At 37.5% G+C, this 26,028-nt stretch overlaps 1 protein-coding gene across 8 annotated transcripts in view; it reads right to left on the bottom strand.

The window, feature by feature from the left end:
* Positions 1-25,313, bottom strand: part of HACE1 (HECT domain and ankyrin repeat containing E3 ubiquitin protein ligase 1) — a 121,045-nt gene extending 95,732 nt beyond the window's left edge. For 6 of the 8 annotated variants that reach the window (XR_003419456.2, XM_027057183.2, XM_027057186.2 and 3 more), the window contains exons 1-6: positions 24,983-25,313; positions 17,513-17,567; positions 16,228-16,317; positions 14,867-14,971; positions 7,995-8,070; positions 307-438 (exon numbers count right to left, since the gene is read on the bottom strand). Coding sequence is in view for 7 of the 8 variants with exons in the window: in XM_027057183.2 (XP_026912984.1) it covers positions 307-438; positions 7,995-8,070; positions 14,867-14,971; positions 16,228-16,317; positions 17,513-17,567; positions 24,983-25,058 (534 nt within the window). In the remaining variant the exon portion in view is untranslated. Of the gene's footprint in view, positions 1-306; positions 439-7,994; positions 8,071-14,866; positions 14,972-16,227; positions 16,318-17,512; positions 17,568-24,982 lie in introns of those variants that run through there. The other 2 variants (XM_027057185.2, XM_027057187.2) reach the window with 2 other exon arrangements.
* Between the last annotated feature and the right edge of the window lie 715 nt (positions 25,314-26,028).

Here is a 26,028-nt window from a genome sequence, read left to right as displayed (position 1 = left end):
AAAAGTTATGTAATAAGACTGAGAATAAGAACATTACTTAAAATTACATGCGAACATACACTTAAAATTTTAGTGAAAATCTATGAAGCAGAAATAAATTTGAAATCCAAATATTTTAAACAGATTTAAAAGCACTGTTTTCTATTCCTTTTATACACAAAGAATATATTAATCATAAGTCCATATAATGCATAAGATTTTGCTATGGTGCTTCATGTTCCCAATTATGCACAGGGAAAAACTTCATAAATTCAAAGTTTTCAAAAATAAATACATGCAATTTAAAGTCCTCAGGGATGAATTTACCGTCTTGTGACCATTCTGGCAGGCCACATGCAGTGCTGTCTGCCCCATCGCATCCTCAACATCGACGTCACTGACGTGTTGTACAAGGTCATGGAGGAGTTCTGTCCGCCCATTCACAGCCAGCCAGTGTATCTGTGCAGCCATGGAGTTACTTAACATTTGTGCAAGGAGTGTTTCATATAAAACAGCAGATAAATAATGCTATTACATCTCAAATGTGAGCATGATACACACACTAAAGATAAAATGAAAGCCCCTACATTTTCCTATATTTTTATATGGGGAAAAACTATGCATCCAGATGTAGGTTACACACCATGTACTTTATGTACTTCAAAATCAAGCATTCCATAGATCAAAATAGTTAAGGGTCCTAGACTTAGGCTCATCAAATACTCTGCCTCCTAGATGATCCTGGACTCTATGCATAGCTTGTCTCTAAAGAAAAGGTACTGGATACTTTTCCTTCCCCAGAAGCAAACATGAGTAAAAAAGTAATTAACACAGTAGGCACCATATTCTTTACCTCATGTCTTTTACAAGTAATGCATGTAACATACATAAATAATAATTTATACGGAAGATAAAACACCTATAAATCTACCACTCAAAGATAATCAATATTAAAACTTTGGACTACGCCATCCATGCATTTTTTTAATGTTTTATTTATTTGGTGGTGGGGGGGAGACAGCGGTTCCCAAGTGGGCCCCATGCTGACAGCAGTGAGCCCGATGTGGGGCTGGAACTCACAAACCATGAGATCATGACCTAAGCCAAAGTCGGATGCCCAACCAACTAAACCACCCAGGCGCCCCAATCCATGCATTTTTCAAATGAATTTTTACCATTAAAAAAATGTATCATGAAACTTGTTTTAAGATGGCAGCTTGAACATATGCATCAACTTCTATTTCTTCCCTAAGCTCCATTGAAATGACAATAAAGAGTACTTTTTCTTAAAAGATAGATCTTTATCTTAAGATAAAAAAGAGACTAAATAGCAACAAGTTTTGGAAGCTAAAAGCTTTTGTCAGAGTTATCAGAACAAAAAGCTGAATCCTAAACCAGCAGTAGAGAAAGCCAAGAAGGTGATTCAGATCACTGAAATCCCAAAAGGCTCAAAATCAGTAGTAAGCACTTTGCATCTCTTGAAATAGGGGTGTATTAGCAGACCTAAATAAGATTTAGACCCTTAAATTACCATCCCTCCTGAACTCTTCAAGGCCAATAACTGCCCCTCCCCATCTGAGAGAACACAAGAGGCATGAAAACAGTCTCTACATAAGAGAGACACCAGGCACAATGAAGCAAGAATATCATACTGAAAATGGGAGATGAAGTGCAAGTTTACACACACTGAATACTGAAATCCCAAAGCATTTTCCTCTACCCAGTATCCAGTTTCCTCCTGGAAACTGTTAGAGCTTTCTCTGAGGAACCTGACCAACTTGAGAGTAAATGCCTAAAGAAATTGACAGCAGAAAGAATCCTAAAGGCAAATGCCCAAGCATATCACCCTACACTGAAGTCCACAGTGAATAAACCTCCTTCATTTAAACAGAGCTTTCAAAGAGCTTTTCCCAGTTCCACCAAATATTTGACAAATGCATCTAGTCTGAAAGACAAAATACTAAATAAATAAATAAATAAATAAATAAATAAATAAATAAATAGCAAGAGAAAAAAAGGAACCATGGATATTGAAGGAAAAACTGCAAAAGAAAAAGTTATATTTAATACTCTCAGAGAGAGAAATATTGACTGCACCCTTTAAACAAGAACAGGTACTGTTTTTTTAAAAAGGACAATGCAATTGGGGCGCCTGGGTGGTTCAGTCAGTTAAGCGTCTGACTTCCGCTCAGGTCATGACCTCACAGTTCGTGGGTTCGAGCCCCGCATCGGGCTCTGTGCTGGCAGCTCAGAGCCTAGAGCCTGCTTCAGATTCTGTGTCTCCCTCTCTCTCATTCCCAATCACACACACTCTCTCTCTCTCTCTCAAAAACAAATAAAACACTAAAAAAAGATGTCGAAAGATATAGGTTGACATGTCAAAAGATATAGATAGCAAAATTACCCAAAAAATACAAAAATACCAATTCAAAGGGATACATGCACCCTGATGTTTATAGCAGCATTATCTATAATAGCCAAATTATGGAAACAGCCCAAGTGTCCATCAACTGATGAATGGATAAACATGTGGGGTGTGTGTGTGTGTGTGTGTGCGTGTGCGTGTGTGTGTGTGTGTGTGTGTGTCTACAATGGAATATTACTGAGCAATAAAAAAGAATAAAATCTTGCCATTTGCAACAATGTAGATGGAGCTAAAGAATATTATGCTAAGCAAAATAAGTCAGAGGAAGACAATTAGCATGATTTCACTCCTATGTGGATTTAAGAAACAAAACAAGCAAAGGGAAAAAACAGAACCAAGAAACAGACTCTTAAGTATAAAGAACAAACTGATAGCTATCAGAGGGGAGGTGGGTGGGGGGATGGGTTAAAAAGGCGATGGGGATTAAGGAGGGCACCTGTAATGAGCACTGGGTATTTTATGGAAGTGCTGAATCACTATAGTGTGCATCTGAAACTAATAGAACACTGTAGGTTAACTAATTGAAATTTAAATAAAAACTTTAAGAAAAAGAAGGAAAGATATACAGATAGCATAAAAGGACATGAAAAGATGTCAATTAGGCAAATGCAAATTAAAACCACAATGAGATAGCAACTGCACACATCATAACAGATGAAATAAAAAAACAGTAATAACATCAAATGCTGGTGAAGATGCTGAAAAACTAGATCACTCATACATTGCTGCTGGAGGTATAAAATGATGCAGGCACTCTGCAAAAGTTAGGCAGTGCATTTTAAAACTAAACATGAAACTACCATACAACCTAGCAACTGCATTCTTGGGCCTTTATTCCAGAGAAGTGAAAACTTTTATGTTCACACAAAAACCTGTACACTAATACAGGTTCACTAGTACACTATAGCTGTTTATAGCAGCTTTATTCGAGATAGCTCCAAACAGGATATGACCCCAGATATGACCCAGTATGTACTACAACCAGTAGTACATCTACACCAAGGAATACCAGTCAACAATATAAAGGAACAAACTATTGACACATACAACAACTTAGATCAATCTCCATGGAATATGATGAACATATAAAAGCCTAAAGGTTCCATGCAATATAATTCCATTTATATAACATTCTTAAAATGATGGAGTGCAGATTAGTGATTGCCAAGGGTTAGGCATGGAGTGAAGGGGAGAAAAAGTTTGGTTATGAAAGAAAAGCAAAACGAAACATCTTTGTGGAGGTGGAAATGTTCAGAATATTGACTGTGGTAGTGGGCACATAGACCTACACAGGTAATAAAACTGTATAGTGCTATACATATACACACACAAGTAAAACTGGGTACAGATAAACAAGTAAAACTAGGGAAATCTGAACAAGAAAGATGATGTCAGTATAAATATCTTGGTCATGATATTATACTATAATTTTGTAAAATGTTACCAGTGAGGGAAACTGGGCAATAGGTAAGGGGATTTCTCTGTATTACTTCTTATAGGTACTTAAGAATCTACAATTATCTTGATTTTTTTTAATGCAATTCTTGACTACATGAAAAACAAAATGCTATGTGATAAAGAGAAGTAACTATAACAAACTATTTGGTACTACTATAAACAGTATAAATATAATTTAAATATTAAAATACTAAAAAATGATCTAACTAAAATTACAACAACTATATTGGAAAGGTGTGACAGAAAAGTGCTTATACATGATGGGATAAAAGGAGGCGGGATTGGAAAAGAGAGCAAATAACCTTATGTTCCATAAAATCAATTGGTAATGCCTAAAACTGAAAAATCAAGAAGTAGCAACAATAGTACATTATTTAGATTTGAGGAAACTAAATTTTTATATCCATTGAAATAGTTAAGAGCTAACTACAGAGTTAACAGTTTATAAAAGTTGGGGAGGAGAGTCAAGAGAATGTTTCCTTTTTTGGAGGGGTGTCACAATATAGATGTATATTTATTTGAAGTATAATGCCATACAATTCACATGCCATACAATCCATACAATACACAAAGTGTAAAGTATACACTTTAGTGTATACTAAAGTATACACCTTAGTGGTTTTTAGTGTATTCACAGAGTTGTGCAATCATCATCACCACAACCAATTTTAGAACATTTTCATTTCCCCAAAAAGACACCCAGTACCCATTAGCAGTCACTACCCATTTCCTCCTTTTCCTGAGATAGACAGGTAAGATACAGGTCTCACCCCGATTTTGTCACCTGGGTGAAATAAGTCAACATTGCCTTCAGTATTTTTTACTAATGTTCTTTGCTTTGCTCTCATAGACGTCTGTTAGAGGCAGTGAATTGTCAGACAGTGGTTGGGGGATGCTATAGGCGACATAATCAAACAAATATTCCATCACTCCTATTGCCTCACTTTTATAATTTTGCTGAGTTTGGAACAAACCAACTCAGTTTAATTACCTCACCCCTAACAGCAACATGTGTAAGGCAGGGAAAAGTCTACAAAATCCTGCCATGATTTTATGGTGGGTACTGAGTGACAGAGTCTTTGCACACACTAATACTTTGAATTGCTCTTTTGTTTGACACTACCCCAGGCCACCCTTAACAATGTGCCTTGGCAATATTCAGGAAGGCTGAGCACAAAATGTACTTCATTCAAAAAGTGGTGGAAGAGTGATTTTGAAGATGAAGGTGGGAAGGGCAGGATATCTACTACAGAATGTTCCTTGAGCACATAATCTTGAGAAAAAAGTACATACGGTAGCTAAAGGTCTGGAAAGTGATCCCTGTAACTATCCATGCCAAAGACCTTTGGGAAGTTTCCATGAACCCCCAGGGGTACCTGAACACCAGTTAAGCTCACCATTCTAATGTAGCGTGCTTTCATCTCTAAGCCTTCATCAGTCTATTCCATTGAGTCAAAACTCTCTTCCCCACCCCCTCTCTCAACCCCACAACCGCGACATTCACCAGTCTAACTTCTGTTGGTCCTTCTGGACTTAGCTCATGTGGTATGTCCCTGGGATACATCTTCCAATGTCCCAAGTGATGATGGGGCCCCTGCTAGGACTTCCATAGCATCTCCCTTTTCTATGTTGACATTCATTACACTGTGTTACCACTGCCTGTTAACTTTCCTGTCTTCCTTAGAAGTTTGGGGACAACAAGGACCAGTCAGTCATATTCATGGCTCTATCCCACAATATCAAAGTGCCCAGCACACAGTAGGTATTCAAGAAACTCCTGGTGAAAGAGCAAATGAATGAAGAAATATAAGTCTTTTGTGAGGGTAACCAGCCTAGAAAGCACACAGTCAACAGTTCTCTCCTTTTGTAAGAAAAGTCTTGGGGCTTTTGGCTCCTCATACAAGGTTTCTTCCAACTCAGGAACCCTTGGCTTTACTGTCCCATGTATTTGCTGGCAACTACTAAGTTCTGCAGCAACATTTTCACCAGCCCAGCTTCCTTCAACTGATGGAGTCAAGTGGCCCAGCTGTTGAATTAATTCCATCATGGTGGTCTGGGCCTAGGCAGAATCATGGTTCATGGCCAGAATAGTTTCCAAGAGGAGGAGGCACACTATACCATTCAGGGCCACAGGAGAGAATATTAAGGTTGGTCCCAGTCAGAAAGAGTGCAGAGACTATTTTTCTACCACAAGCTTTGTAGAATCTTTTGACTCTTTAAATATATGCACAAGGGCACCTGGGTGGCTCAGTCGGTTGAGCATCCGACTTTGGCTCAGGTCATGATCTCCCAGTTCGTGGGTTTGAGGCCCGTGTCACGCTTTGTGCTGACAGCTCAGAGGCTGGAGCCTGCTTCAGACTCTGTGTCTCCCTCTCTCTGCCTCTCTCATGTTCACGCTCTGTTTCTCTCTCTCTCTCTCAAAAATAAACATTAAAAAAAATTTTTTAATATATGCACTAATAATTTTTTAAATAAAAATTTGATTTTTAAAACTTTTCTACTCTACCTTCCTTAAAGTTCAGGAGTGGGAAATTAGCAGATAAAAACTTATGTGATTAAACAGATTATGTTAACACTGAACATCTTAACTTGCCTATATTAGATAGTGTCCTAAGGACAGGTCTACGTCATTGCCATAGTTTTATAACACCCAAATGGTAGCTACCATATCACTAAGCATCTTGTAGATATTCAGACTACAGTTTTTCTTTATAGATGGCGTTATGTTGTTAATATATAACAAAATCTGAATTATCACAGGAATTGTGGGTTCCACATAATAATCATGATTGAGCTTATTCTTTACCTTTAGTAAGTCATTCACAGAATAAAGTAAATCTTAGGCAAGCTGTTTGTTATGCCCCAGTACCCCCTACCTTCAAAAATATTTTTAATCAGAAAGGTCTTAAAAACTGGCATGGTATGTAAATACTCAATATTTTTCTTTATCCACAAATTAAAAGATTTAGAATCTACAAAACACTACCAAAATCATTAAAAAAAAAATTTTTTTTTTCAAACCAAGAAACAGACTCTTAACTATAGAGAATAAATTGATGGTTACCAGAGGGGAGGTGGAGGGAGCAATGGATGAAATAGGGGGTGGGAATTAAAACACACACTTATCATGGTAAGCACTGAGTAACATATAAAGTTGTTGAATCACTATACTGTGCACCTGAAATTAATATAATGCTGTATGTTGACTGTATTGAAATTAAAAATAAAAACTGAACAGAAAGGATTCTGACCATCAACTTAATTAATACCATCACCTCATATATAGGAAGGTAAAATTTGATATATAAAATTTAACATCTGTCACAACTTCAAAACAATTTTTCAATAATCACATAATTCTATTTTATCTCAACTTCTAAAATGAATAATGTTCGACTAATGAAAATGATTAAAATTTTTTATTTCATGTACAGAACTACTGAATCACTACATTATATACCTTCAACTAATAAAACACTGCATATTAACTACACTAGAATAAAAATAAAAATAAATAAATTTTTAAAAATTTTTGGATTTCAACAATCTTTTCAGAAATATCCCACACCACCTCCCTATAACATCTATATGGATCAAAAACATATTAACTTATGTGACATAGCAAAATGGATAAAAATTCTAGCATAGGTAAGATATAAACAAGTCTAAAAGGATATAGGCCAAAATATTAACAGTGATTATCTCTGAGTGCACAGGATACAGTGAGCGATCATTCCATTCATTGTCTTTTTTTTTCCTTTCTGCCTAGCCATCCAATTTTCCTACCATGTACATATTAAAATATTTTAAAGGACCTAATAAAAAACAGCTCTCCTATGAAGAAGGAGCAGAGATGCCCCTAAGAAGAGTTCTGAAAGTCAGTGACAAAAGCTAGAAGAATAAGCCTTCAAAATAAGTGAAAGGTCACAAACAAAAAGGAGATAGGAGAAACAAAGTGAAACGTAACTTCTCTTAATACAGAGAATCAGGTCTCAAATCATTCTGTATCTTCTTCATGAACACCAAGAAGTGACTTGCAGAAACACGTGTACTGCACTTTGCATTACTATCACCTTCAATATCATTTTCTAAAAGTATTTTAAAATTCTCAGATAAAATTCTTAGCACTTACTGCTGTAAGGCCTTCATTATTACAAATGTTGACATCAGCACTGTATTCTAATAATTTACTCATGCATTTCTTCTGCCTGAAAAGAAAAAAAGACACAGATAACTGGTACAAGAAAAATAAGTAAATGACTATTATTTTATTGAAATACTGACTACACTCAACATTAGTTGGTGGCAAATATTAATCTGTCTCTTTTTAAATAAACACTATAACTTATGAAATAAAATGAAAAATTGTTTCTATAATTCAAGATAATAGGATAAAGAAAAGGTACAATGAGGTTTTCGTGTCATTAAGACAAATTTATCATTCAAAATGCTAAGGAAAACGGGATGCCTGGGTGGCTCAGTTGGTTAAGCGACCAACTTCAGCTCAGGTCATGATCTCACAGTTTCTAAGTTCGAGCCCGCGTCAGGCTCTGTGCTGACAGCTCAGAGCCTGGAGCCTACTTCAGATTCTGTGTCTCCCCCTCTCTCTACCCATCCCCTACTCATGCTCTGTGTCTATCTCTCAATAATAAATAAATGTTAAAGTAAATCAATAAATTTTTTTTTTTAATGCTAAGAAATTTCTACTGTTGACTGAACATTTGGAATAGTAACCTTCCTCAGAAATATAAGACAATGGGGGGTGGGGCGCCCGGGTGCCTCAGCTGATTAAGCGCCTGACTTCGGCCTAGGTCATGATCTCACCATTCCCAAGTTCGAGCCCTGCATCAGGCTCTGTGCTGACAGCTCAGAGCCTGGAGCCTGTTTCAGATTCTGTGTCTCGCTCTTTCTCTGACCCTCCCCTGTTCATGCTCTGTCTCTCCCTGTCTCGCTCTTTCTCAAAAATAAACATTAAAAAAAATTTTTTTAAAGAAATATAAGACGGGGCGCCTGGGTGTCTCAGTCAGTTGAGCGTCGGGACTTTGGCTCAGGTCATGATCTTGCAGTTCATAAGTTCGAGCCCCACGTCCTGCTCTATGCTGATGGCTCAGACCCTGGAGCCTGCTTCAGATTCTGTGTCTCCCACTCTCTCTCCCCCTCCCCCTCTCTCTCTCTCTCAAAAATAAAGTTTTAAAAAAATTAAATAAATATAAGACAATGAAAGTCAATGTTCTAGTATCCTACATTCTTGATTACAAGATATTTAAAAGTTAATACTTAGATGAGTTATAAGAACATAACTATAAAATTAATGAAGTGCATATCTATGCATCCCCCTACCTATTTCATTTCTTTTTTTTGTTATTTTTACTGTGGAAAAATACACAGAACCTAAAATTTGTCATCTTAAACCATTTTTAAGTTACAGTTCAAGGGTATGAAGTACATTCATATTACTGTGCAACCATCACCACCATTCAAGCACAGAACTTTTTTCATCTTGCAAAACTGAAACTCTATACCCATTAAACAGTAACTTTCCATTTCCTCTCCCCCTAGCCTCTGGCAACCACTATTCTACTTTATGTCTCTACAGTTTATCTAAGTACCTCATAAAACTGGAATCAGACAGTGTTTGTCCTTTTGTGATTGGCTCATTTCACTTAGCATAATGCCCTGAAGGTTCATCCATGTTGCAGCATAAGTCAGAATTTCCTTCCTTAAGGCTGAATGATATTCCATTGTACATATCTGCCACATTTTGCTCATCTATTCATCCATCAATGGATACTTCGATTGCTTTCATTTTAGCTAATGCTGCTATGAACATGGGTGTACAAATACTTCTTTAAGACCCTCCTTTCAATTTTATTGGATATATACTGAGAAGTGGGATTTTTGGATCACATGGTAATTTTTTTTTTTTTGAGCACCCACCAAATTGTTTTTCAGGCCATCTATACCATTTTTTTTAATGTTTATTTATTTTGAGAGGGAGAAAGAGAGAGAAGGGGCAGAGAGACAGCACAGAGAGAATCCCAAGGAGGCTCTGCACTGTCAGCACAGAGCCCCACATGGGGCTCAATCTCACAAACCATGAGATCATGACCTGAGCCAAAACCAACAGTCGGATGCTCAACTGAGCCACCCAGGTGCTTCAAAGATTTTTTTTTTTCATTTTTTTGAAGTTTACTTATTTATTTTGAGAGACAAAGAGCAAGGAGGGAGGAGCAGAGAGAGAGGGAGAAAAAAGAATCCCAAGCAGGTTCTGCACTGTCAGTGCAGAGCCTGATGCAGGGCTTAAACTCACGAACCATGAGATCATGACCTGAGCTGATACCAAGAGTCAGACACTTAACTGACTGAGCCACACAGGTGCCCCTACATTTGTACCATTTTACAATCCCACCAACAATGCATAAGGGTTCCTTTTCTCCACATCCTTGCTCACACTTGTTATTTTCTGCTTTTTTTTTTTGATAGCCATACTAATGAGTTTGAGTTGGCACCTCACTGTAGTTCTGATTTGCATTTCCCTAATAATTAGTGATATTGAGCATCTTTTAATGTTCTTATTAGCCATTTGTAGATCTTCTATGTAGAAATATCTGTTTAAGTCCTCTGTCCTCTTATGAACTGCCTATCGATTTCATTTTGCTCACAATGTTTACTCTTAGCCTGATCCATTCCCAGTGACTATTCAATCTCCATTTCCTCTTCACTAAAGAATGAAAATTCATGCTTTAGAAACCAAAAGTGATGCACACACAATATATTTATAATACACATTTTATACCCACACATACACACACACATATATATATGCTTGACAATGCTCAGCACTAAATTAACGAAATAAGATATAATCCATAGCATGAAGAAGTTTATGATCTGGTTGAATGAACAATTATACATATAAAAAATATGTAACAGTGTACACATAATAGCATATTATATACTATATGTCATATGTAATATAATATATATATAGTATTAACATTAGTATACTACATATATAATGCTGTATATGATATATACAAAGTATATAATATATAAAATATGTATATGTATATATTATTATTTACTCAATTAGATCATAAATTTCTTCATGCCTTAGACTGTATATTTCTTAAATAAACTCAAAAAGCACAGCTAGGTGCTCTCAATGAACCTCAATAAAACGATTAATTGATTAATTATTCAATCTTATTTCTAAGTTTACAGCCAAGCTTTTTATTAACTGAATAAATATTTTTTAACAGAGAACAAATTACTTTTCTTGCTTTGGTTTCTGTATCTGAAATGAAGTTAAATGTCATTTAAAATCAGCATTATAATCAAAGAAAAGAAAGAAAGTTCTGAGTAAACTTGTAAGTTCAAACATTTACAAAGTTCCTTTATCTAACACATTGTTATGAAAATCTTAGGAAATAAATCCTCCATAATCCTAAGACAACAGACCAGATAGTCTTATTAAAATGAATACATTGTTGGTGCGCCTGGGTGGCTCAGTCAGTGAAGCGTCTGACTTTGGCTCAGGTCATGATCTCATGGTTCCCAAGTTCAATCCCCGCATCGGGCTCTGTGCTGAGAGCTTAGAGCCTGGAGCCTGTTTTGGATTCTGTATCTCCCTCTCTCTCTCTGTCCCTCCCCGCTCACACTCTGTGTCTCTCTCTCAAAAATAAATAAACATTAAAAAAAAGTTTTTATGAATACATTGTTTAAAATGTGTGTGTGTGTCTGCGTGTCTGACTGTCTATACCCATATTGCTGGATTTCTAAAACATCTTCAAGCTGTCTTAGACCACTGACCTATTGACAAAATAAACACTTCCATGGGAATGGGCCAGGGAAACAGTCTCAAGGAGGTGTTGGGGGGGGGGGGTGTTGATGAAGAAAAACAGCAATCCATAATGCTCCCCTTCAAAAATGAATTGCAAAAGAGTAATATGAGAGAAATTATGTTTTCTTACTTAACAATCATTATTGCTACTTTCCAGAATCTCAGTAAGTCAAAACAACCCACTAAATGAGCACCAATTTTGCCAAGAATTAGAGCTAAAATATTAATTAACACACAGGCTCTGCCCTTTATGAGCTCACAACACAGCCCAAAAAAATAAAGAAAAAAAATTGTATTTCAAATCTGAGCAACATGCAACCTAAGAATTCCCAACAATTTTGAAGTCTTCTCTTTTAATAATCTCATATAATCATGAGCAACCCTGGATCCTCCTGTACAGGAAGCAACTATTTTCCAGCCCCAATACTGCAATAATTATAGGAAGCTTATGGTAACCCAAATGACACAAAGACCAATCATCCAAGTGGTCTGTGGTAGCTTAATGGGTCTTCTACTAGAAAGGAGGGCAATTCAGTACTAATGTACCCAGCACCACTGGTTACAGAGAGGACTGCTAAAGCAGGCCAAGAGAATTATACTACTCATCTGACGATAACTGAGGGAACAAAACAAAAAAGTAAACCCCAAAAACAGACGTATGAGCAAAAGGCAAAGACTTCTGCTTCAGTCTAGACAAATCTGAACTCGAAGAAATTGTAATAAAAAGTTATTTTTGAAAACAGCAGCAGCTACAGGAAGTAACATGCATTCAAGTCACTCAGCAAACATTTACGGAACAAGTCTAAAATGTACAAGGTACCCAGTAATAAAAAAGAAAGTAGTTAAGTATTAAGTATCAAAATTAATCTTCACAGAAATAGAAAGGCATCCAAATCAGAGGTTATGTTAGGGTTACAAACTCTTCTTATTCCTTCTCTCCTCACGGATTTGCCATGTGAATCAAGTAATTTCTGTTGTATTTCTTCGTCTTTTAAACTTAAAGCTCTCCAACTTAAATGTTTCCACACATCCCCCCAGCAAAAAAGATAAATATGTGAGGTGTTAATGATGGATGTGTTAACTAAATGAAAGGAATCCTTTCACGATGCATAGATCTACCAAATTATCATGACGTACACTTTAAATATCTTACAATTTTGTTAGTTATACCTCAACAAAGCTAGGGGAAAAAAAAAGTAACGGTCTCCTAAATGACTTAGGTCTCTGACTACAATGGCAGTAGACATTTTATCCCCAGTGTGTAATGATGTGTCCTCTCACTTACAGTTGTTGAGATAGAGTACTGAGATATTTTTTTATTTGTAATTTTTTTTTTTTTTTTTGAGAGAGAGAGAGAGAGAAAGAGAGCAGGGGAGGGGCAGAGAGGGAGGAAGAGAGAGAATCCCAAGCAGGCTCTGCTCTGTCAGAATAGAGTCCTAGGCAGGATTTGATCTCACAAACTGCAATATCATGACCTGAATCGAAATCAAGAGTCAATGGACATTTAACCGACTGAGCCACGTAGGTACCCCTTAATGTGTAATTTTTTTAAAAGAGCTTTGTTACTATCCCACCAACACCTGGGATGACGTATCCAGATCTGACATCAATTCAGCAAGGAATGAATTCAACAAGATCTATGACCTTGAGTGTGACACCCTACAAACATATCTAATGTGGCTAATTATTATAAAAACAGCTCTTTGATCAGCACACTGTTACCTACCAGAACAGTGGACAACTAGTTCACATGCTAAATCAGGAACTGGAACAGGACAGTCAGTGTCAAAGGACCATGCCTTCCCCTGGTCCAACCTAGACGTCACTATGATTTTTGTATTTTTGGTTCCACTTTAATCCTTTATATGCAAAAATTTAGTCTCAGAATGATGCAGTGTACAATTTTAGCCCCATATCTATCTCAGTTAGGCAGCTACCTCAACTACCTCGAATCCCAGATCAAAAGAGGAAACAAAAATATTTTCAAGAGTAATCAAAGAGACACATGGGAATAAACTTTATAGCGTTTGAAACATGTTTATAAATGTAAATTCCTCAAGTCCTGAGTCAAAACTACTTTTTTTCATTTTAAACATAATTTCAGCCATTTGATATGGTTTTGCAGTCCAAGAGAATTTTAAGAAGTAAAAAACAGTGGTAAAGGCAGACACAAAGATGTGACATCTGAAATTTTCAACAACAAAAAAAGGAAAATGAAAACCATAAAAAGTATAGTAAGGTTTAAAATAGCACATAATAGGGGCGCCTGGGTGGCTCAGTCAGTTAAGCGTCCGACTTCGGCCCAGGTCATGATCTCGCGGTCCGTGAGTTCAAGCCCCGCGTCGGGCTCTGTGCTGACAGCTCAGAGCCTGGAGCCTGTTTCAGATTCTGTGTCTCCCTCTCTCTGGCCCTCCCCCATTCATGCTTTGTCTCTCTCTGTCTCAAAAATAAATAAAAACGCTAAAAAAAATAAAATAAAAAAAATAAATAAAATAGCACATAATAACATAAAGATGTTCATAATGATGACCAAAGTTATCCAAAAAAGGCAAAAATATATTTACATTTTGGAAATACTAGTTTTATAATGGGAATAAATTTATTTAATAAAAAATTCAAAAGGAAGGCTAGTAAACACATTATTTATTCAGAAAGCTTTTTGTCATAATTAAAAGAAAACACAACTTTTGGCACTGAAATGAATTAGCTAGCCTCACTTAGAAAGCTGACTATAGGACAGCCCATTCTCAAAAAATTATAAATAAGCTAGGTACAATATATTTACTCTATCTTTAATTTCATTAATAAAACTAACTAAACAAGTAATTTGGAAAATAAGGTATGAAATTAGACACAGGAAAAAATTATCAGGAAAAGGGATACCAAAACAAAGAGGTGACAACTCTGCTTTTCAGAAAATAAAATGTCATTATAATACAAGTAAAAATGAACCTCAACAAGAATATTTTCAAGAAAAAACATTAGTAAACAATGTAATAAATTATTAAATACGATAGTTCTTTAAAAATTGAATGTAAGACCCACAACCCACTTTCCAAGGCAAATAATGGTCAAAAGACAAAATCATCAAGAGTGCCTTGAATACTGTTAGACATAACTGATAATGCAACTTAAGCTCCTCAAGGAAACAAAATATTTACCCATTTCGAGCTGCCAAATGAAGGGGCGTACAGCCTGAAATATCTTGATAGTTAGGATTCGCTCCTTTCTTTAAGAGCAGAACCAAGCATTCCACCGATCCACAACTAAAACAGTATTAAAAACAGTTCAGATACATTCAATGAATAGCCACAGTTGACATAACTTAATTAAAAAACAAAAAGCTCTAGTAAACACATTATTTTTGAGGTCCATTATTAACTTACAATTTGATTTAACTTCCGTCACAAATAGTAAATATCCTCTACTTTCAAGATGGTACATTCTACTATGAAAGCTACGAAGATATTCAAATAAATCAAAATAAAGTATTAATACACACAAAAAAACCACATAGTACTTCCAGAAGCCAAATTTATAATGAAAAATTAATTTTAACACATTTACCTAACTCTTGAAAGGAAGTTAGATGTCAACTAATTGAGTGATTGATTACATACTTGAAGACTATGGATAAAAATCATTCTCAGACCTAAGTAAAAAATATAAAGCCAACGGCTCTGTGAGCAGTTAACATATAAAATTTCATACTGGTAGGATAAGAAAAAGATTACAGTGAATATAACCTTTTTTTTCCTTTTCAAATTTTTATTTAAATTCTAGTTAACAGTGCAATATGGTTTCAGGAATAGAACTCATTGATTCATCACTTACATATAACACCCAGTGCTCATCATTACGGAAGTGTCCTCCTTAATACCCATCACCCATCTAGCTCTTCTCCCACTGATGTCCATGTCCCACAGTTTGTTCTCCATCATTAAGACTCTTATGATCTGTTTCCCTCTCTCTCTTTTTTCCCCTTCCATATGTTCATCTGTTTTGTTTCTTAAATTCCATTTATGAGTGAAATCATGTGGTATTTGTCTGTCTCTGACTGACTTATCTGGCTTAGCATAATACACTCTAGCTCCAGCCACATTGCTGCAAATGGCAAGATTTCATTATTTTTGATGACTGAGTAATATTCCATTGTATATATATAACACACCTTCTTTATCCATTCAAGAGTCGATGAACATTTGGGGTCTCTTCATAGTTTGGCTATTGTTGATAGTGCTGCTATAAATAAGTGAATGTACCCTCTTAAATACATCCAGGAAAGGCAACCTACTGATCTGATCTAAAACAAGCTAAGACAGTAGATGTGAGACTTGAGTCTGATCTCAAGGTTATCTAGAGAAAGAATACAAACATAGCATACTATGCTCTAAACAGAATAAAGAACCATTCAGCAGCCTATTCTCCTCTTTCCCCAAAACTACTGTAGGATAACAATGATCCAAAGCTTACTGATCATTACTCTAGATCAGACTTTAATCCACAATATCTTTTTTCTTACTTTGCTGCAATGTGAAGCAAGCTTCTTTTCACACGTCCAAATGCATAATTGACATCAAACCTCGAATTTGATAGTAGCTCAGAAACAGACCTACACCAAAAGAAAATTAGTAAGAGTCAATATGTTAAAAACGTGCTTGTAAAAACACAGTAACTCAAGTTAACAGCTCTTCAGTTACTCTTAACAATTATCCAAAAAGCTCTGTCCCACAACAACCAAGAAACAAAGCACTATTCTCTAAGCATAGCATGGTAGCCAGCAACATTTTATCCAACAACCAACTGCACTGACCTATCAACTGGTGTTGAAGGTTTCTTCATCTGCTGATCTGTATCATCTGCTCTGAGGAAACCTAAATTGGCTTCAGTTCTCCCTAGATTCTTAAGAAAGACTCTTGGGCTGGCTAATCCCCTTGCAAAAAGTATGGCTTATCTGTATTAATCATAGCCAAATAAGAAAAATCAGATTAAAATATGTTTTAGTTGCATAAGACAGGAAGTTTAAAGCAAAAAATTATTTACATTGTAAACTACTGCAAAATAGTTCCCTTGTCACTTTCTTATTACACCAAACTATCCAATGGCTAACCACAGCAGAAATGTCTGCTACAAGTGTAAACATCTCAACATCTAGTCAGATAACTGTGTCTCATATGCACCAAATAAAAAGAACATCAAAGTAGAACATTAGGGAAGTAAGTTGTCCATCAACCCTAACCTTTTGCTATAAAGATCAGTAGTGACTTCTAACTGAACCCATCACAGTGTTTTTCTGTCAGTGACCAACCAAATACCTGACTTAATAGCTGACAATTCATTCAGAAAATCTCTTACCATAGAATTTTACAGGTGATACAGATCTTGGAAAATTTTGGTTTTTATTTCACAGACAGTAAATTATAACAGAGGTTAAACAACATGCCCCAGGACAACATCTATGTCCAAACCGTGTGTGTAGGTTTGTGTGTGTGCATGTAAGTGTACACAACATTTAGGTAAATTTATATACTTCCCTTACTCATTTAAACAAAAAGTATACATGTGAAATAGGCATGGAGTGCCTGGGTGGCTCAGTCAGTTGAGCGTCCGACTTCAGCTCAGGTCATGATCTCGCGGTTCTTGAGTTCGAGCCCCACATCAGGCTCTGTGCTGATAGCTCAGAGTCTGGAGCCTGCTTCGGATTCTGTGTCTCCCTCTCTCTCTGCCCCTCCCCTGCTTGTGCTCTGTCTCTCTCTCTCTCTCTCAAAAATAAATGTTAAAAAAAAAAAACTTAAATAGGCACTCACCTGTGTTGATCAGCCATAACCATTGGCATTAATGTATAAACAGCAGTTTCATTATCTGAGTAAAAAACAAAAACAAAACAAAAAACAGAATTAATTTATCAATTTTCTTCCAAAGATACTTAAGACTACTTTAGAGTTTTTCTAATTTCATATAAAAAGTAACAAGAGGTGGAAGAAGGTTAAAGATAGTACAGAGGGGTGCCTGGGTGGCTCAGTTGGTTGAAGTTGAGCATCTGACTCCTGGTTTCAGCTCAGGTAGTGATCTCACAGTTCATGAGTTCCAGCCCAGAGGTGGGCTCTGTGCTGACATCACGGAGACTGCCTGGGATGCTCTCTCCCTCTCTCTCTGCTCCTCCCTGGCTCTCTCACTGTCTTTCAAAATAAATAAATAAACTTAAATTTTAAAAAGTGCACAATACCAGAGGTATTGCAAAATTTGCAGCAATGCAGAACTTTTTATCATAATGTTCAGTCCCTTTAAATCATCACCAAAGTGCTTATTAGCTTCTGGATGTGATGGGGAAAATGAGATACATGTTAGTTTCTGTAGCTTTACAAAAGAAATTTCTTTTACTTCCAAAGATGTGTTTATCAACTTCATGTTTTATCAAACTTACATGTAGTTTGGGGAAATTTTAAGTATATATGGGCATTATAGATATATATGCTAAAATAATTTTAAAACATTAAATATACATAGTACTTGCTTCTTGCCAACATTAAAACAAAAGAAATTATTTTAGAAGCTTTTATGAAACTACATTTTATGAAATTGAATTTTTTTATTAAAAAAATTTTTTTAATGTTTATTTATTTTTGAGAGAGACAGAGACAAAGCTTGAGCAGGGGAGGGGCAGAGAGATAGTGAGACACAGAATCTGAAGGAGGCTCCAGGCTCTGAGCTGTCAGCACAGAGCCCAACACGGGGCTCAAACTCACAGACTGTGAGATCATGACCTGAGCCGAAGTCAGACGCCCAACCGACTGAGCCACCCAGGCGCCCCTATTTTATGAAATTTAAGTCTTAATTTTTCCCTATTACTTTACACTATTCACATTTTCATTTATATCTTGTATAGAGTAAGTTCACAGAAGTGTGATCCAAAAGAAAAGGTTAAATGTCAACAATATCTATGATAGATTATACTTACATAAATTTCAGCAATGTTTGGATTTATTTTTACATATTACTAGTGGTCGTTTCTCAATTCAATGCATTTATGTTTTTTTATGAGTTATTTACAGAGAAGTAACTCTGACAATGACCATTTAGCCCTTAAAACATTAATGCTGATACTAAATTAATGAGTTAAGTTTCAGGAAGAAAAGGGTATTTGCAGAGTATCAAAGTATCTTCCCAAAATATTGACTAATTACAAAGGAAAACAGTAAATTTACAGTGGAGAACCCAGCTGATAATCACCTTGATCAACTGATAAAGGGTAACATCACCAGATATACCACATATCAATATCATGTAGTATCATGTAGCCTCTGATATATAATCCACATTTTTTAATAAAAAGCCCATCATGAAAAAAATATCAGACAAACTCATATTAAGGGGAATTCCACATAACATCCAAGCAGTCTTCTTAAAAAGTCTCAAGGCCCAGGGTGCCTGGGTGGCTCAGGAAGTTAAACGTCTGATTCTTGATTTTGGCTCCAGTCATGATCTCACAGTTCATGGGATCTAGCCCCTTGTTGGGCTCTGCGCTTACAGCACTGAGCCTTCTTGGGATTCTGTCTCTCCCTCTCTCCCTGTCCCTCCATCACACACATGGATGTGCACGTATGGATGTGCACGTATGCACACACTGTCTCTCTCTCTCTCTCCCTCTCTCAAAATAAATAAATAAGCATTAAAAAATGTCTCAAGGCCATTAAATTCAAGAGAAGCTTGAAGAACTATTACAGTTTGGGAAAGCTAAGGAAACATGGACAACTAAATGCAATATGGTATCACCAACTGGATGCTAAAATAGAAAAAGGACATTGTTGAGAACGCTTGTCAAATTCTAATAAAGTCTGTAACGTAGTTAACAGCATTACACCAATGTTAATTCCTTAGTTTTGACAACAGTACTATGGCTGTTCAAGATATGAACATTATGGGACACTGACTGAAGGGTGCATGGAAATTCTGTACTATTTATGCATTTTTTTCTCTAAGTCTAAAATTACTTAGAAATAAGAAGGTATAAAAAAAGGGGGGGACTGTTATCATTAAAAGAGTCTTAAGAGATGATCAGCCAAATGTAATATGTGGACTTTGGATACTGATCCAAACAAACCAACTGTAAGAGAATGTTTTTAGAGAAGAAAACTCAATATGGACTGGGTATTTGATGACAACAGAAATTATTGCCAACTGTGTTGGCTCTAACAATAATATTGTGATTATGTTTGAAAAAAGCAGTTTACATATTTAGAAATATATACTGAAGAAATATATAACTTAGAAAGAAAAAAGTTATCACCATTTCTTCACATCTTTGCTCATTATTTCACTATTTGTAAGTATATCCATGAAAAGCAATTTAGTTCTAGTCAGGACTATTCACAAATTCAGCATGCAGATGCAACATTTTCACTACAAAAAAATAATAACAAAAAATCCTAATCGTAACAGCCCACATGTTTTAAACCATAATCTTTTGGGTTTTTTAATTTTTTTTAATATTTTTTAATTGTTTTTAATGTTTATTCATTTTTGAGAGAGAGCGAGAGAGTTGGGGAGGGGCAGAAAGAGAGGGAGACACAGAGTCTGAATCAGGCTCCAGGCTGATCAGCACAGAGCCCAACGCAGAACTCTAAGTCACAGACTGTAAGATCATGACCTGAGCCAAAGTCAAATAACTGACTAAGCCACCCAGGCACCCCTTAATGTTTATTATTTTTGAGAGAAAGACAGAGTGCAAGCGGGGGAGGGACAGAGAGGGAGACACAGAATCCAAAGCAGGCTCCAGGATCCCAGCTGTCAGCACAGAGCCCAACACAGGGCTCGACCTCACAAACCCTGAGATCATGACCTGAGTCAAAGTCGAAACAACCAACTGAGCCACCCAGGAGGAGCCCCTAAAACATAATCTTAAAGGCACTGTTCTAAACACTTTATATACATCATCTCTTTTAACGTCACAACCATCTTATGAAGGAAGTACTATTATTACCCCCATTTTACAAATGAGAAAACTGAGCACTACATTAAGTAACAAGTTGTGTGATGGTGTCAGTAAGGGGCTCAGTTCAAACTCAAAGCTGGCTGAGTCCACAGCCCTTACAGTAAAAACCTTACAGTGCACCCAGTATACTACATACAGTAAACAAAAGGCCTACATACTTATTCTTTTATGCACAATACACTCTAATTTATTCTCTTCTATTTCAATTTTTTTGTTAATGCTGACTGCAATAAATTATTCTCATTAACTATCAGTGAGTCACCACCTGGAGCTGAAAAACACGGCACTAAGCCTCCCTTGACATGGCAACATTCTTTCTCTCTCATATGATACACGCCCTAATAAACATCTGAACTTCCAAACCATGACAATTTCATTAAGTCCCTCCATAATAAAGAAAGTCACAAAAAGGAAAATACCCTTATTTTGAATTAAAATTTTTAAGTCAAGTTAGTACATAATTTTAAGTGACCATGAATGAGCATCATAAGGTTCACATGGGTTTTACTTAAAGGGTATTTATTTAGGTAAAATTCAGATGTAGATCTTACTTTTTAAGTCACATATAACCTTATAAAAATTCAGTTCACATACACTAAAAGTATGAGGAAATAAATATAACCACAACTATGATGCTAGAAGGAGACTATCCAGGAAATAGTATACTATGAAAGAACAGAACAGGGGCGCCTGGATGGCTCAATCAGTTGAGCATCTGACTCTTGATATCGGCTCAGGCCCTGATGTCAAGGTCATGGGATTGAGCCTGCTCGGGATTCTCTCACTCCCTCTCTCTCCACAGCTCACTCACTCTCTCAAAAATAAATAAGTAAACATTACAAAAAAAAAGGAAAGAACAAAATTTGTTGTCACATGCTTCCTTCTCCACACTCATGAAGACACGTTAAGAATTAGGCATATACTTAAAGTTTTCAGAGTGATAAGAAGAGTTTAATCTCAGTTTATCAGATATGGTGACCATTTTGATCAATTGATAAAGCTCCAGAACTCTACAACTAAAAGGAAATCCTTTAAGAACAGGGAGCTCAGGTTCATTATATTATTTACAATTTCTCTATAAAACCATCAAATGGGAGTGATTTTTTAAAAAGTGATAATCACAGGGCGCCTGGGTGGCTCAGCTGGTTAACAGCCAGACTTCAGTGCTCTCTTCAGCAGCACAGATACTAAAAAGAGCCAGACTTCAGCTCAGGTCATGATCTCATGGTTCGTGGGTTCCAGCCCCATGTCAGGCTCTGCGCTGACAGCTCAGAGCCTGGAGCCTGCTTCAGAGTCTGTGTCTCCCCCTCTCTCTGCCCCTCCCCGCTCACATTCTGTCTCTCTCTCTCTCTCTCAAAAATAAACATTAAAAAATATTTTAAAAAATAAAAAATAAAAACTGATAATCACCCTAAGCATCATTCAAATATATGCTAATATGGGTTCAAGTTCTATTATTTTACTAAACAAATTCACTGTAAATTCAGTAGTTTAGGACTATTTTTTCCACATAAACAAACAATATAAACCAATTTTTTTAACGTCCACTGAGAATCCACATCCCTAATTTCTTTCTCTACACTTCCTCTCTCACAAGAATATTCCAATGTTAGCCCTGACCAGGATGACTGAACAACCTGCACTCCATTACTTAGTGGTGATACTCAGGTTTTCATCATCCCAAGGAAACATAAATGTGTTCTACCAGAATCCAGTTTCAGTAAATCAAATACGCAATTTAATCCTACGCAACAAAGTTAATTTTAGAGTAAAAGGAGATTAAAAACTTTCCAACCTTAATATTGTGTTCCAATTAGACGTTTATTGATCACTGAATTCTAACATGGCAAAATAAGTACAGTATCTGATTATTTTCTAAATTTAGAGAGATCTCAGGACTTAATTCTGCAACTTTTAAAATGCAAGCACAACAAGCTGGATTTGTGTAACCAGAATGCAAAACATACACACGCACGCACACACGCGCGTGCGCACACACACATATATTACATACTTGAAAGAGCCAAGCTCAGAAAATTCAGAAAGATACATCAGAACTTAGGGACAAAGACAAACTAAAGGAAAAAGATGAACAAATTATTACAATGAAACAGAAACAAATGTAAGCAAGATGCCACTTTTGCCTAGCAACAGGAGAGAAATGTTTTAGTTTTACTTACTACTCTAGTTTCCAAGGACTCTAGACCATTGGTGAAACTTTCTATGGGAGGGTGATAACTCAGAGCTTTAAAAATGTCGATGTAATGAGGTCTATAATTTTTCTCCCACTTATTAATCCTAAGGAAATATTTAGAGGAAGGCTAAGACTTTAAAACTACAAAGTTGCTCCTCATAAAATCTATTATCAAAACAAAAATGAGAGTCAATATTTGTTACATGTATCTTATGAAATGCTGCAAAGTCATCAGGCATATTTAAAGACATAAAAAATGTGATATTTTCTAAAAGCAAAAGACTATATGCAGTAGGTTCTTAATTTGACAAAGAGAAAAAAAACACTAAGAAAAGGAAATAAAATACTAACACTTTATTACTAAATGGTACAATAACAGATTTTTAAAATTATTCTTCTTGAAATTTTCTACAATGAAAATACATTACTTTTCCGAGCAGGATACATTATCAAAGTCTTCTAAATCATATTTGTGTAAAATATAGTGGAATTTAAACTAAGCAATACAAGTGCCTGGTTAATTCAACTGTACGTGCTGTGTTCTTCATCAGCCTACGCCAATAATTTGTGGAAAATGAGTGAGGACAGCACCTAAAAAATGGACTCAAAGTAGAAGCTGGAAAGAAAACACAGAATGTAGAAGTTCAAGCTAGAAGTCTAGTTACTGACATCATTCATTATTTTCAGTCAACTACTTCATACTAGCAGAATATCAAATAGAAAATCATATTTCAGAAAGTCACACAAATCATCCCTATTCTTAATCCTAAGTAGAGACTAGGGGGGAATTTTTCATGAAAATTACCCCTAAAGTCCTCAGTGCCACATTTATTTGTTTGATGACTCTCTCCCAAGGTCCCCTTCCATAACCTACAAGTCACCTCTCCGGCAGCAATTCAAAAAAAGTTTTGAAAAATGAAAGACACGGGGCACCTAGGTGGCTCAGTTGGTTAAGCGTCCGACTTAGGCTCAGGTCATGATCTCACGGTTCGTGGGTTCGAGCCCCACATCTGGCTCTGTGCAGACACACTCGGTGTCTGGAGCCTGCTTCTGATTCTGTGTCTTTCTCTCTCTCTGCCCTCCCCTGCTTACGCTCTGTCTCTCTCGAAAATAATATAAAATAAAACATTTAAAAAATGTTAAAAAAAAAAAAACAAGAAAAGGAATTCTATCTTAAAAAAAAAAAAGAAAAAAGAAAAATGAAAGACACACTAATACAACGCATTAAAAAAATTACCAGCCATAACCTCCTAACCCTTCTCTCGCTGGGGCATACAGAACCGAAAGCCTATTACATGCGGCACTGCCATCTCCTGCTGCCACTAAACGGTGGGAATTCATGAGGCTGCGAACAACAGTTTTCTCACCTCCTTTATTGCTAGTGCTTTACCCATTCTGAAACCCTGGCACAACGAATTAAAATCCCGGAACTACAAGGGTCATGCCTTATTCCTCTCTGGGGAAGGTCCTCGCCTCACTCTTAAATCTGATGAATAAATGAAAAAGGCAGGCAGGCACGCGTATTTTTAAAGGATACACATATACATACCTACACACACAAACAGTACTTTAAGAGTACTAGTGTGTTATCTGACACCCTTTTATCTGTTGACCATCAAAATACAATAGTGCTCTACATTTCCGAAAAGAAAAGAAAGGCACTTAATTCTCGCTCTGCAACTTAAAGCAAATAATACTGTTTTGATGCATCTCTCTACCCCCAACTAGCAGCGACTGTAAAATGCCCCACAACTGTAATGTTTTCTGGATCCGGGTCTCCGCCATCCGACTGAAATTTCTGTCCCTTTGCTAAAACCTTAAATCGACAGCCGGGAGAGACTTCGGTCGTGCTTCTTCCAGCACCAGGGCCCCGCCGAGCCCAGACCTCCCGCAAACTCCCATCTACCCGGGCGGGAGCCGCGGGCGAGGGGCGGCCGCGGGTTCCAGCCTGGCCCCTCCCAGCTAAGGAAAGTAACTGTGGGCGTTTTCTCGGCTTCGGGTCAGTTTCTTCACCCGACCTAGCCGCGCCCCAGCCCCGCCCTCCGGCCCCCTACAGCCGCCCCGACACGGCGAGCCCCCTTGCCCGCTCACCGTCGGGCAGCTCGACGGTGCGCGCGCGGCGCAGCGAACGCGTCAGGCGGTTGAGCTGCTCCATCGCTCTCTCCATCCTCGGCGCGCCCTCCGCGCACACCCCGCCGCGCCGGCGGCCTCCGCGCCCAGCGCCCTACATCCCGCCCCGGCCCGTTCGGCGGGAGGAGCCACCGGCTCGCCCCGGCTGACGCCCGGGGCTGCACGAGCTGCTCGGGGCCGCTTCCCCCGTCCCGGGACCGGAGCCTGCCGGACCGATCACTGACGGGGCAGCCGCGGCCGCCGATCGCGCCCTTCCTGCCACCGCCGCCGCTTCCCTCCCGGATTCGCACGGCCTTCTGGGAACTGTAGTTCCGAGCCGGCCGACCCGCGCGCCTGAGGCGTAGCCACGCTGGGCGCGCCCGTGGCTCTGCGCCGAGGCCACGCCGACGCTGGGGTAGAGTGGTGAGTGCGGGAAGCCTGGCCAACACCGGGCTTACCGCCAAGTTCCTGGAGAGACTTGCTGGGTGGCCCCACGCCCTCTCTTGCCCTCCAGAGTTGTACAGGAGCAGCTTTCAATTCTGTCACTCCCCTATATGGCAGATTGGGGTTCTGCGCAGTTCTTAAATCCTTCCTCGCCTTCCTCCTAGTTTGGGTACATTTGTTTTCCAGATACATGAACTGTTGAAATAGTGTATGTTCACATGTCAAATTTAAAGAAGAACGAAGTCAAACAAATGCAAAGCAGGATACACCTTTTCTCTCAACTATTTGTCTCCCCATTGGGACAACTTCTTGAGGGCAAATCACGAACCTATCTTGCATCTTGTACTCCCGTACTTGCCACGGCACCTGACACAACGATGAAACTTTAAGGAAGATACAGATGATGACATCCTGAAAGAAAACTTTGGTTTCTTTAGTACACTGCTGAAGTTGCAGGTGACAATAGATACCAGTGGGGAATCCAGACTTTGACTTTATGACTTGCAAAAAATTTGACAATACCAACAAAGTGTGGAAGAAATGAATTATGAGGAAATCAGTGGGGGGAAAATCATTTTTGTCAG

Source organism: Acinonyx jubatus, chromosome B2 (assembly GCF_027475565.1).
Source record: "Acinonyx jubatus isolate Ajub_Pintada_27869175 chromosome B2, VMU_Ajub_asm_v1.0, whole genome shotgun sequence".
Classification (NCBI taxonomy): Eukaryota; Metazoa; Chordata; class Mammalia; order Carnivora; family Felidae; genus Acinonyx; species Acinonyx jubatus.
This window is presented reverse-complemented; position numbering and strand designations above follow the sequence as displayed.